The 12,119-nt window shown below is 45.7% G+C and overlaps 1 protein-coding gene across 8 annotated transcripts in view; it reads left to right on the top strand.

Moving 5' to 3' along the window:
- LOC134980355 (serine/arginine repetitive matrix protein 2-like) overlaps window positions 1-12,119 on the top strand; it is a 102,398-nt gene that overhangs the window by 75,980 nt on the left and 14,299 nt on the right. For 4 of the 8 annotated variants that reach the window (XM_063947152.1, XM_063947149.1, XM_063947146.1 and 1 more), the window contains 10 exons: window positions 899-970; window positions 1,176-1,262; window positions 1,426-1,512; window positions 1,705-1,791; window positions 1,984-2,070; window positions 2,220-2,306; window positions 4,327-4,443; window positions 4,773-4,880; window positions 6,738-6,845; window positions 7,726-7,851. In XM_063947152.1, coding sequence (XP_063803222.1) covers window positions 899-970; window positions 1,176-1,262; window positions 1,426-1,512; window positions 1,705-1,791; window positions 1,984-2,070; window positions 2,220-2,306; window positions 4,327-4,443; window positions 4,773-4,880; window positions 6,738-6,845; window positions 7,726-7,851 — 966 coding nt within the window. The remainder of the gene's footprint in view (window positions 1-898; window positions 971-1,175; window positions 1,263-1,425; window positions 1,513-1,704; window positions 1,792-1,983; window positions 2,071-2,219; window positions 2,307-4,326; window positions 4,444-4,772; window positions 4,881-6,737; window positions 6,846-7,725; window positions 7,852-12,119) is intronic. The other 4 variants (XM_063947148.1, XM_063947147.1, XM_063947150.1 and 1 more) reach the window with 4 other exon arrangements.

Genomic DNA, 12,119 nt, shown 5'->3' with positions numbered 1-12,119 from the left:
GCTTTATGATGTGCAGAAAAAGGGTTACCCTGCTTCTAAGCAGTCCACATTGCTTGTTGGATTAGGCTGACTATCCAACAGGCCTATGTGTCGGCAGCCTTACCTATTCCACAGTCTGTGAAGGCCCACTCTACAAGATCGGTGGGGTCATCCTGGGCGGCTGCCCGTGGAGTCTCTGCCTTGCAACTATGCCGAGCTGCTACCTGGTCGTGGAAGAACACCTTTGTGAAGTTCTACAAGTTTGATACCCGGGCCAAGGAAGATACCCAGTTTGTGTAGGCGGTGCTGCAGATGTCTCTGCTCATTCCTGCCCGTTCTGGAAGCTTTGGGACATCCCCATCGTAATAAGACCCCAATATCCCTTATGGAAGCTAGAGAAAATGGGATTTTAATTACCTACTGGTAAATCAATTTCTCGTAGTCCATAAGGGATACTGGGCACCCGCCTCAGTGCGTTGACTTTTCTGCAGGTTTTTCTTAAGTAAAAGTTTACATGTTCAGTTGTTGTTGTTGTTGTTGTTGTTGTTGTTGTTGTTGTTGTTGTTGTCAGCTGTTGCTGGTCAGTTATGTTGTGGTGTGCTGGTGTAAATCTCACCACTCGTTATTTTTATGTTCCTTCTCTCAAGTATGTCCATAGTTTTACCTAGACTGGCTGTGGGAGGGGTCATAGAGGGGAGGAGCCTGCACACCCAGTTAAAGAAATTTAAAGTGCACCGGCTTCTTTGGACCCCATCTATACCCATCGTACTAAGACCCCAGTATCCCTTATGGACTACGAGAAAAGGACTTACCGGTAGGCAATTAAAATCCTATATTTTCGTATATCTCTGCTGCAGCTCGTGAGTGATGTTTGCTCTCCCTTACTCATTGTGTGTGTCTTACGTTCTCTCGTTTTCAGACCCTAATTCACCTTCCAGTCCTCCCAAAACCACCGAAGCCAAGAGTGTAAGGAAGCCTTCCAAAAGCAATGGTACATATACGTTCCTGTTTTTGGTTCTGTGTATGATTAGTAATTGTGCATGAGACCCTGCCCTGTTGTGTGTTACTCCCTCTCACTGCCCACTATGTATATGGGGGTTATCTTCTCTCACTGCCCACTTGTTCCTGATACCACCTCTCACTGTATGTGTTTTATCTCCCACTACTCATTATGTGTGTGTTACTTTAATTTTCAGCCATAAGATCGCGTACCAGACATTTCTGTCCAAGTCCTCCCAGTACCTACAGAGCCACGAGTGGAATTAAATCTTCCAGAACCAATGGTACATCTACGTTCCTGTCCATGTAGTTGTGTGTATGATTGGGGAATTGTGCGTGGACACCGCCCACAGTGTGTTACTTCCACTCACTGCCTACTGTGTGTATGATTCCTCCTTTCATATAACTCTGCATATAACGCATTATGTATGTTACGTTCACTTTCAGACTCTAGTTCACGTTCTAGACATTCGTCCCCAAGTCCTCCCAGAACCACCAGAGGCCACAGTGGAGGTAAACCTTCCCAAACCAATGGTACATCTACGTTTCTGTCCATGTAGTGTGTATGATTGGGGAATTGTGCATGAGACGCTGCCCACTGTGTGTGTTACTTCCACTCACTTCTCACTGTGTGTATGATTCCTCCTTTCATATAACTGCATATAACTCAACGTATGTTTATTACCTCCCTCTTACTCATTGTGTGTGTGTTACGTTCACTTTCAGACACTAGTTCACGTTCTAGACATTCGTTACGAAGTCCTCCCAGAACCACCAGAAGCCACAGTGGACTGAAACCTTCCCAAACCAATGGTACATCTACGTTCCTGTCCATGTAGTGTGTATGATTGGGGAATTGTGCATGAGACACTGCTCACAGTGTGTGTTACTTCCACTCACTGCACACTTTGTGTATGATTCCTCTTTTCATATAACTCTGCATATAACTCAACGTATGTTTATTACCCCCCTCTTGCTCATTATGTGTGTTACTTTCACTTTCAGACTCTAGTTCACGTTCTAGACATTCGTCCCCAAGTCCTCCCAGAACCACCAGAGGCCAGAGTGGAGGTAAACCTTCCCAAACCAATGGTACATCTACGTTTCTGTCCATGTAGTGTGTATGATTGGGGAATTGTGCATGAGACGCTGCCCACTGTGTGTGTGATCCCTCCTTTCTTATAGCTCAGCATGTGTTACCTCCCCCATACTCATTATGTGTGTGTTACTTTTACTTTCAGCCCCTAGTTCACGTTCCAGACCTTCGTTACGAAGTCCTCCCAAGACCACCAGAGCAGAGAGTGGGCTGAGACATTCCCAAACCAATGGTACATCTACGTTCCTGTCCATGTCGTTGTGTGTATGATTGGGGAATTGTGCATGAGACCTCCACAACATAGAAGAGCAAATGATAGTAATTACGGTGACACACGACGCTGATTGTCATCATTGTCACAATTCTGGTGCGGCGATACTCCAGACACGCCATTCTGAGAATGCTGCCCGTGACACCTTACTGATTACCTTAGCGTGTGTGGTAAATCCATGCGGTAACTGCCACCAGCAGAAGTACCAGTCGCTGTACCGGCCAGGCCAAGCGATTGAGAGACCATGCCCAGGACGAGCTTCTGCTCTCAACCGCACACGCAATTATTATGACATAAAAAAATTGGGTAACATGTACCTCTCAAGGTTTGGGTGTAAAAGCACAGACAACCAGAACGAAGATTAGATTTTTAATCCAAGTCAAAACTTCAGAGTTTATTGTTACAGAAAGAGAGTTACAAGGATATAAATTATAATCTCGAGAAATTAAAATAGGGATAATGAGCCAACACCCAGATCACCTGAAGAGTCTTAACGCTGGTTTGAGTGAGATCTCTCTGGATAATTTGGATATTATAGGATCCAATCTCTCCCTGGATGCCACCTCAAGATAATGACAGCAAGCGTTCCTCATATTTAACTACATGCTGCTGTTCACCAACAGGCCCCCCTCCTTCTGGGAAGTTTTTTAACCCTTCCCAAGCCAGAGTGAATTGAGTCTCAGCTTATAGTGTGGGGTCTCTTATACCCCTTTTTCATCTGTAGCACGGGTCGCAGCCGGGAGCCTGACACGGCTGCGAGCCGTGCTACAGCCCCCTTTCCCACAGCGCTGGCCAACCCGGCATATTGCCAGGTTGGTGACGCTGCTAGTGACGCGGCAGGGGCGGTGCTGGGAGATCACATGTTCTCCCAGCGCCGCCCTTCCGTACACAGTGAACGGGAGCCGTGTCGCATCGACGCGGCTTCCGTTCACACTGCACAGATTGCTGGGTTAAACACGTGTTCAACCCGGCAATTTACCTGGGTAGGATTTCCGAATCACTTGATCCGGGAATTTGCAGGGGAGCCCGTTTCTACTAGGAAAAGACACTGGTTAATGTGCGCCCCCGCGCATTTACCCGTGTTTTTAAAGCTAGTGGAAAAGGGGTATAAGAAATACGAGCAGGCTGGACGGTCTTATCTGTCAATTGTCTGAAGCTCTGGGTGAGGGTTTACAACTGTAGGAGTAGGCCTGTAAAAAATATTCTTTACAGCTTAGGGGGACATTTACAAAGCAGTCATAAGAGCGGAGAAGTGAGCCAGTGGAGAAGATGCCCATGGTAACCAATAAGCACTGAAGTAACATCTATAATTTGCATACTATAAAATTATACAGAGCTGTTGATTTGGCAGATTCTTCACTGGCTCACTTCTCTGCTCTTATCGCTGCTTAGTAAATGTCCTCCTTAGTAAGGAGGGGCTTTACACCTGAGTGGACAGGGTACCTCCATTAAATTGCAGGTGTGACCCCTGCAGTGCGTATTCACACATTCCTGTACACACAGGATGTTAGGGCGGATTAGCATCTTGTCTCTGACGCTCTGTGGCTATAATGAAATACCAGCATGTCAATTAACTTTCTACCATTTGACAAGCAAAGACAGTTAACTGGTATCATACATTGATAAATCACTCAGATATCTTAATATCACATAAATTTATATCACACTACTTATTAACAGGCCTAATCCCGCTTGAAATAGCCTGGGTCATGGCAATCATCGCAATCCAGAATTATTAATATTTATGGGTTTGTAATGCACAATGGACGGGTTGGGGTAACTTAAAATAACTATTGAGGTGTGAGGCATTGTGGGAATAGTACATGAGGTACAGTGGGTCAGTGAGCCCCTAGCAGTCCCCCATTGTCCATGCTTCTCCTCATCTTCCTCCCTTGTTTGAAGCCTAGATGAAGAGAAGTAGTAGTTGCTTGCTTTCTTGCAGCGTTTCACCTCTCACTGTGTCACCTGCTCTCCGTTCCAGCTCCCGGTTCCAGATCCCACTCCAATCCTCCGTCACATGCTTCTGCCAAAAACGCTGCACCCTCTGGTCCACCGAAACCTTTAATGTCCATTGTGTTTGACTCCAAAGGTTCTACAGGTAACTGTTGTTTCCTTATTACTGAATCTTTCGGTTGCAGTACTCGTAATGTACCAGTCATTAAGCTTAACCATTTTCAAGCACAGCCTCTTGACAGGAATTTTTTATCTCTCTCTCTACTTTATCTCTCCAAGATTTGATACATCTCCCACTGAGCCTTTACATATCTGTAGGTCATATTTGTTCAGTTACTGTAAGTCCATATTCTTGTCCCAGCTCCTATTTATATAGTCCTCTCTCTATTCTAAGTAATGCTGGTTGTTATTTGGGCATATCCGCTCTAGGGCAGTCCCTTTTATTCATATACTGTAAATGTGTTTACATATCAGCAGCTGCAGCAAATACAAACCTGCCTCAAAGCCTTCCCGACTCCGCAGCCACTCGGAAAGCGCCTGATGCACAGCCAGCGGCGGGAAAAGCGTGGAATTGGCCTCAAGGTATGTCCGCAGTTATGACATTTGTGAATCGGTTTTTACGTGTGGTGGTAAACTCAGCCCCTGCCCCTTACACGTGTTTCTGAATGGTGTGTCCCAATCTTATATCCTTTCTCGGTTTCTGAAATAAGGCGGCCATGTTGTCTGCTGCTCATTAACAAGAAAGTGTTTTTCCAAACTTATTTAGATGGAACTTCATGAACACTGTGGTTCAGTATATTTTATTGACTTTCATAATGTCGACACGGATTCAATTACACAATACGGGTGGTTCAGTGGCGACTTATCTGATGTGGCGGATCCAGCGGTGCCTTCTGGGTACGATGGGCAGAAGGACAATTATTGGACCCAGTCTGGCTTTTGCTCATCTGCTTCTGAGGGCGCCTGGTTCTTGTTAAGCATATTGCCTTTATGTCTACCTGTTTGTGTAGACTTAAAATCTGGGTCGCGTCCTTCATCACAGTCATCTGGTGAATGGAAAGTGATCAGGAAAATAGACGTTTGCTGTCGTTGTATGTGTAGACATTCCTCATTGTGTAGGAGTCTTAATATATACCTTCGCCAGTTTGCAGTACATGTGAGATATAAGGCTCACACGTTGTTGTTTCGTTCTGTTTCCATTTGAGTTATCGTGGTAGGCGTGGAGTTTGCACTAAACTTTTGTTTGTGGAGGAAGATTTGAAAAAAATCAATCCTGGTTTAAAGGAGAATATTTCACATTTTTAAGTAGCGTAAAGTGGCATTTAATTGTATCTATAGCTCCAGCGCACTTATGGGCGTTTAAGATTTGCTTCGGTTAAATATTCGGAATAGACCGCCGCAGCCACACTTATAATAGCAATCGGGAAGGATCAAGAAAAAGCCAATCAGCAGTAGCTGCGGAACATTGTCATAAGTATTGTGCACCAGGGGTTGCATCCCTGCACAGTATACGTCTTCTAAAATCCTCATAGGCATCTGGGTGAGGATCATTTGCGCTAACACGCCCTAGCTGTAATTGGCTGCCACGTGCGCACCCCCTCCTCCTCCTGCGCGGCTTCACTAAGCGTAAAGATCCTTAGGAGCAGCGTGCGACCAAATCGATGCATGGATTTTGTTTTGCCCACTTGCAGTACAAAAATGTGTTTTCTGCAAAAAATAAACTTCCGTTCAGCATTAACCTCAGCACCTAATGAGGATGTGTGGAAACTATGGTGGTCATTCCGAGTTGATCGCTCGTTATTTTTTTTTCGCAACGGAGCGATTAGTCGCTAATGCGCATGCGCAATGTCCGCAGTGCGACTGCGCCAAGTAAATTTGCTATTAAGTTAGGTATTTTACTCACGGCATTACGAGGTTTTTTCTTCGTTCTGGTGATCGTAATGTGATTGACAGGAAGTGGGTGTTTCTGGGCGGAAACAGGCCGTTTTATGGGTGGGTGTGAAAAAACGCTGCCGTTTCTGGGAAAAACGTGGGAGTGTCTGAAGAAACGGGGGAGTGTCTGGGCGAACGCTGGGAGTGTTTGTGACGTCAAACCAGGAACGAAACTGACTGAACTGATCGCAGTGGCAGAGTAAGTCTGGAGCTACTCAGAAACTGCTAAGACGTGTCTATTCGCAATTGTGCTAATCTTTCATTCGCAATTTTACTATGCTAAGATTCACTCCCAGTAGGCGGCGGCTTAGTGTGTGCAATGCTGCTAAAAGCAGCTTGCGAGCGAACAACTCTGAATGAGGGCCCATGTTCAGTTATTACTGCCCATGTAGTTATAGTCCTTCAGATGAGCCAAAACTTCTGTAGCTCTCCTCCATGTGCCTAAAGGCCTTTTGCACAGATCAGATGTACAGTCATGTGTATAATTTTATCTTTCAATGTTATCAGCAGTGACTACAAACCAACCACGACTGTTGCCAGGCTCCCAGAGTAATATGAAGGGGCTGATGCCCGATCCAGTACAATCTGTCGGGTCAGCTATAAACAGACCTCAAGGTAGTAATTTATTCTATTACTGTATGTGTCATTGTTATGTTTTTGGAATGTCATGTCGGGTGTATGCGGGTCCCGATAACGATATGTAATATCGTTCTCAGTCCGTAAAAGAAGAATGCAGATGTGGAATTGATTGAGTCCACACGATCCACCACTGAGCATGTAAAACCCATATTCGTGCCTGGATAAAAAGAAAATATTCATGTCGTCTTGTTTTAAAAGCCGGAATGAACCTTTCCTTCCTTTATCCAACAGCAGCCGCCATCTTTCATAGAAATAGAGGGAGGGAGAGACATGAAAACTGAAATCAATCTAAATATTTCTTGACAAAATGTCTGGATTAATTATAATATGCGTAGCACCAAGTCAGTAGATTTTAATGTGAACTCATCCGTAACGTACTCTTACGTGGTCATTTACTTGTCTGGTTGCATTAATGGCCATTTGCGTGGATACAGTGCCTTTGTGACTTGTGCCCAGTGACCATTTTGTGCCCATTCCAACCAGTTCCAACATTTAATTTCTAACAGAATTTGAGTAAAATGTATCCTTGTTATCCCCTTATCTGCCTATGAAAGAAAATGCTCCTATGTCTTTCTGTACAATGAAATAACAAAATAGGATACACAATAAAATAGTAACACACACCAACCAACATAGTGTATAATCCATACAAAACAGATTCAGCTTTGTTTCCTAGTCCTAAAATCCCTAAGCCTGTAGTATTGTTTAGCGACCACATGATGGCACTGTAGTAGAAGCAAGTTACATCACGATTGTGCGTTATATTCAGATAGGTCAGAATGGCAAATGTAATTATATTTGATTTCTCTTGTACATCATCAAGATCTGATTAATGAGGTAGGTGTTTACCTTACAGGTATGGGTCTTACAAGTACCGAACTGTCCAGCCGAGTTCAGCGGTTCCTTCATTCCCATCTTGTGGACAAAGACCTCTTGACTAAGCTACAACCACTCTTTGGGACCGGAACAGCCAGATATCCAGGTACTGTTTGTTGGTACAACTTTCTAATTATTTTTATTAACCCTAAAACTATAAATTCAATTATATTACTTATGATTTATGGCTGACTGTGTGGCCAGCAGGGCCGCTGGTCGTCGTCATGATGGTGGGCCTATTTTCACGTGGAGGCCTGGGGCTGTAGTCATCTCCATCCCAATGTTAGTCTGGCTCTGCCCTCTGTGCTCCTGCTTTTCTCTCTGTGAGAGTTTGTGGGTTCTCTTGGCGCTCCGTGCAGTGCCCACTCTCCAGTGGAGTGAGAAGCTGTTTACAGGCAGGCAAGCATCCAAACCAGTCTCCGTGGCTTCAGCCAACTTTGTGGCACCTGGTGGTGGGCACTGTGTGTGGTTGAGTGCATTGCCTCCTATTTACAGGGATATATACTTTTGGCCCGCAGTGAGCGACGGTAATATCTCAGGAAACAGCAGGTACAAATTCTCCTAGTTCCTCCATAGGGTGTTAGGAGCTTACATTAAATCCTTATCACTGAATCCATTGTTGGACACTAGGGTATAGAATACAGTGATGGGATCTTGGGCACTTTTCAAATTTACCTTCAATTGCTCAGCCTTCTCCCACTCTACACCCCAGAAGCCTACCAGTAACATCCGTTTACGCAGAGTGCCTGCTGGAGTTGTGGACTTGTGTCAATGCTGCTAATAGAAGCTGGTCGCAGAGAGGATTAATTCTGAAAGTGATGGACAGTCAGGGATCGTTTGGGTGTGGATTACCAGTACCTCCGATGTCTCCCTTCCTGCGGCCATAAGCAACAATAAAGCCCGATAATCGACTGTGACCGATGCGTCTTTGTACGCACCTGCTGGGACTCGCAAAGTTTCCAGTGGGCTTCTCAATACAAAACCATGCGACAGCGTCATTTGCAGAATTTTGCAAATGACGCTGTCACCCTCCCTTTCAGCAACCCATCTTTATTGTTTTTGGGGCTCTATTGCTTGTTGTAGAATGTTGTTTCTCTTTCATCCATCTGGGGGACGCTGCGCCATTACTTGTGGGTTAGAGGTGTGTGGTTGTGGAGTTTGGCACAGAACTAATAAAACCTGACTCCTCCCCCCTCTAACCCCTCCCATCTCCTTCCTGCCTAGCCAGTACCTCAGTTTTAGTTTTGTGCCTGTGGAGTACAGACACAGTTTTTCTTTCTCCTTAGATTTTTTATTATTTTTTTTCCTTTCTTATTTTTCTATACCTAGTCCCTGTCTACAGGTGACAGGTATAAATGGAACAAGGATGCTGTCAGAAAGGGCCACCATACCTTGGTCACTGGGGCCTTTTTTATTCACTAAAGCGACAGATCAAAAAGGTACTGGACAGCCACAATCTGTCACTGACAGTATTGGGCTGTCCCTAACTGCTTTTATTATTATTTTTTTATTATTATTATTATTATTATTCAATATTTTTTTTATTTGATTTATTTTATTGATTATTAATATTTTCCCCCCCCCCCCCCCCCCCCCCGACCCCCTCTCCCCCGGCGGCAAGCCCACCAGCGGGAGCTATGCCGGAGACCTGTATCCCTACACCCGCAGTAGTGTCTGAGGGGCTGTGGGGACGGACGGGGATCCCGTAGAAGCCGCCGCGTAAGTCGCTATACTTAGCAACGCGCGGCAGCCCGAACTTCCGGTTGATCGCGTAGTAACAGGAGTGCAGGGACGGCTTCCCGCCCTGCTCTGCCCGCGCGCGCGTCACTTTGCCTGACGCCATCTTCCGAGGGGGACGCTGTGCATACAGGAGAGCCTCTCAGGGGGAGACTTTATTTACAAAACCGCAAGTATAGAGGGGCTATTCATAGGGGGAGATTACAATCAAGCTAATGGGCTAAGGCTGTTTATTACTTAGCAAAGAGAGCCAGCATACTGGGTTACAGTCCCAGAGATCTCTTCAAGCTATAAATTTCCTATTGAAAGGTCACTAGTCACAATTGTATGCTACTTTCTTTAGTACATTCAGAATAGAGAAAATGACTAGTAAACCGGACAAACCTTCAAAGGGAAAAACGGCCTCAGTGGTTTAAAATTTCCTGCTCTCAGTGTGGCTCAAAGCTAGAAAAAGGTAGTACTGACGCGGGTACCCTATGTACAGCATGTTCTGGTGCAATTTCAGATTTGCGTCAGTCTAGAGAGACTGAATCTGCTCGGACTCAGGTGGAGCCCTTGTGGGCCCAGAATATGGGCAGGAGTATCACTGATTTAACTCAGTCCTTAAAATAAGTTTGTAAATGCGGCCAGCAGTTCGACTGCTACTAAGCGATCGCAGCCGTTACCAGCTATAGCGTTTCCAGGTAAGGAGGCGGACACTCTGTCATCTCCTTTGGAGGAGGGGGAGGTAGATCCTGAATGGGGATGAGGTTTCGGCTTGGGAAGTTAGATTGCTAATAGAAGCCATTCGTCAGACTCTTAATATTCAGGACGCGGCGGTGGAGGAGACTCCTTCCCCCTTTTTTTCAAACAACAGAAGAGACAGGTTACTGCCTTCCCTTCTTATTCTCACTTTGCAGATATTTTAAAAGAACCCTGGCTTAAGCCGGATTCTCGTTTTCAGGCGCCTAAAAAGTTAAAGTTTCTATATCCCTTTACGGAGGAAGATACAAAATTTTGGGAGACGGCCCCAAAGGTAGACGCTCCTATTTCACATCTGGCAAAAGCTACGGTGATTCCGTCGGTACAGTCTGTGACCTTAAAAGACACTACCGATAGGAAGATAGAAGCATTACTAAAATCTATGTTTTCTTTATCAGGTGTTTCCCTCCGTCCAGTACTGGCGAGTGCCTGGGTACTTAAGGCCGTGGATGAATGGCTTGCACAGGTGGTATCGGGAATGCAGTCGGACGATCCGTCAGAAGCCATCCAATTAGCAGAGCAGATTTCGGAGGCCCTCACTTATGTGGGTGAGGCCTGGTTGGATTCGGTTGCGCTACAGTCTCGGGTTTCAGCCTTGACAGTATCCGCAAGACGCTCCTTGTGGCTTAGAGTTTGGAATGCTGATTCTGACTCAAAGCAAACCTTGACGGCAGTGCCTTTTGAAGGTGAGTTTCTTTTTGGATCAGAGTTAAAGAAGATTATTTCAGACACTACTGGAGGAAAGAGTCCTTTCCTTACATCTGCACCTCACAAACCAAAACCTACAAGGTTTCGGTCCTTTCGTACACAGGGCAGAGGTAGTTTCCAATCCTTTCGTGCTTCCTACAGATTTCCAAGACGGGGGTCTTTCAGAGGAAGAGGATCCCAGGCTATTCGCAGGCCGGCCAGTAAGCCTGCCGACAAACCTGAGCCATGACGCCTCAGGTCTCCTGGAGGGATCAAAGAAGGTTGGGGCCCGGTTACTTCAGTTCAAGGATGTGTGGCTCCTATCGAAACCGGATCGGTGGATAATGGGAGTCATATCCAGAGGATATATGTTGGATTTCGAAGAAACAGTCCCAACCCGACTATTTATAACACCTCTCCCAGACGATCCCTTCAGACGTCAAGCTCTCCTTCAGGCAATAACAACCCTCTTACAAAATGGAGTAATCATTGCGGTTCCCTCTCATCAGAGGGGTCGGGGTTTTTACTCAGGTCTTTTTCTCGTAGACAAGCCGGATGGTTCGTTTCAAACCATTCTGAATCTGAAGGCTCTCAACCCGTATCCCTCAACCCAAAAATTCAAGAACATAAAAGACGCTTACTTACATGTCCCGATTTGGGTAGGACATCAATCTCTACTGAGATTTGCATTGGGCCCGGAGCACTTTCAGTTTCAGGCTCTTCCCTTTGGTCTCTCTACGGCTCCCCGGGTTTTTACAAAGGTCATAGGTCATGTAGTCGCAGTTCTCCGTTGTCAAGGGGTCAACATCACTCCATATTTGGACGACCTGTTGGTCAAGGCACCATCAGCGGAGATTCTCACTCAGAACCTGCATCTCACGATGGAGACGCTACAGTCGTTCGGGTGGATAATCAACTTTCCAAAGTCATCTCTACTTCCTTCTCAGAAAATGATTTTTCTAGGACTTCTATTCGACACCAACAGCCAGAAGGTGTTTCTTCCGGCGGACAAGATTCAGGGACTACAGTCCAGAATCCGAACCCTGTTACACTTACCAGTAGTGTCGGTCCTCAGATGTATGCAGGTGTTGGGCAAGATGGTATCCTCTTTCGAGGCAGTTCCATATGCCAGATTTCATGCCCGACCTCTCCAGACTCAGATTCTCAACTGTTGGACTCGGACGGAACCGCGTCTCGAATTACAGTTGA

This window comes from Pseudophryne corroboree, chromosome 12, assembly GCF_028390025.1.
Source record: "Pseudophryne corroboree isolate aPseCor3 chromosome 12, aPseCor3.hap2, whole genome shotgun sequence".
NCBI classification, from domain to species: Eukaryota; Metazoa; Chordata; class Amphibia; order Anura; family Myobatrachidae; genus Pseudophryne; species Pseudophryne corroboree.
The sequence above is the reverse complement of the archived record's forward strand: the minus strand, read 5'-3'. Positions and strand labels throughout refer to the sequence as shown.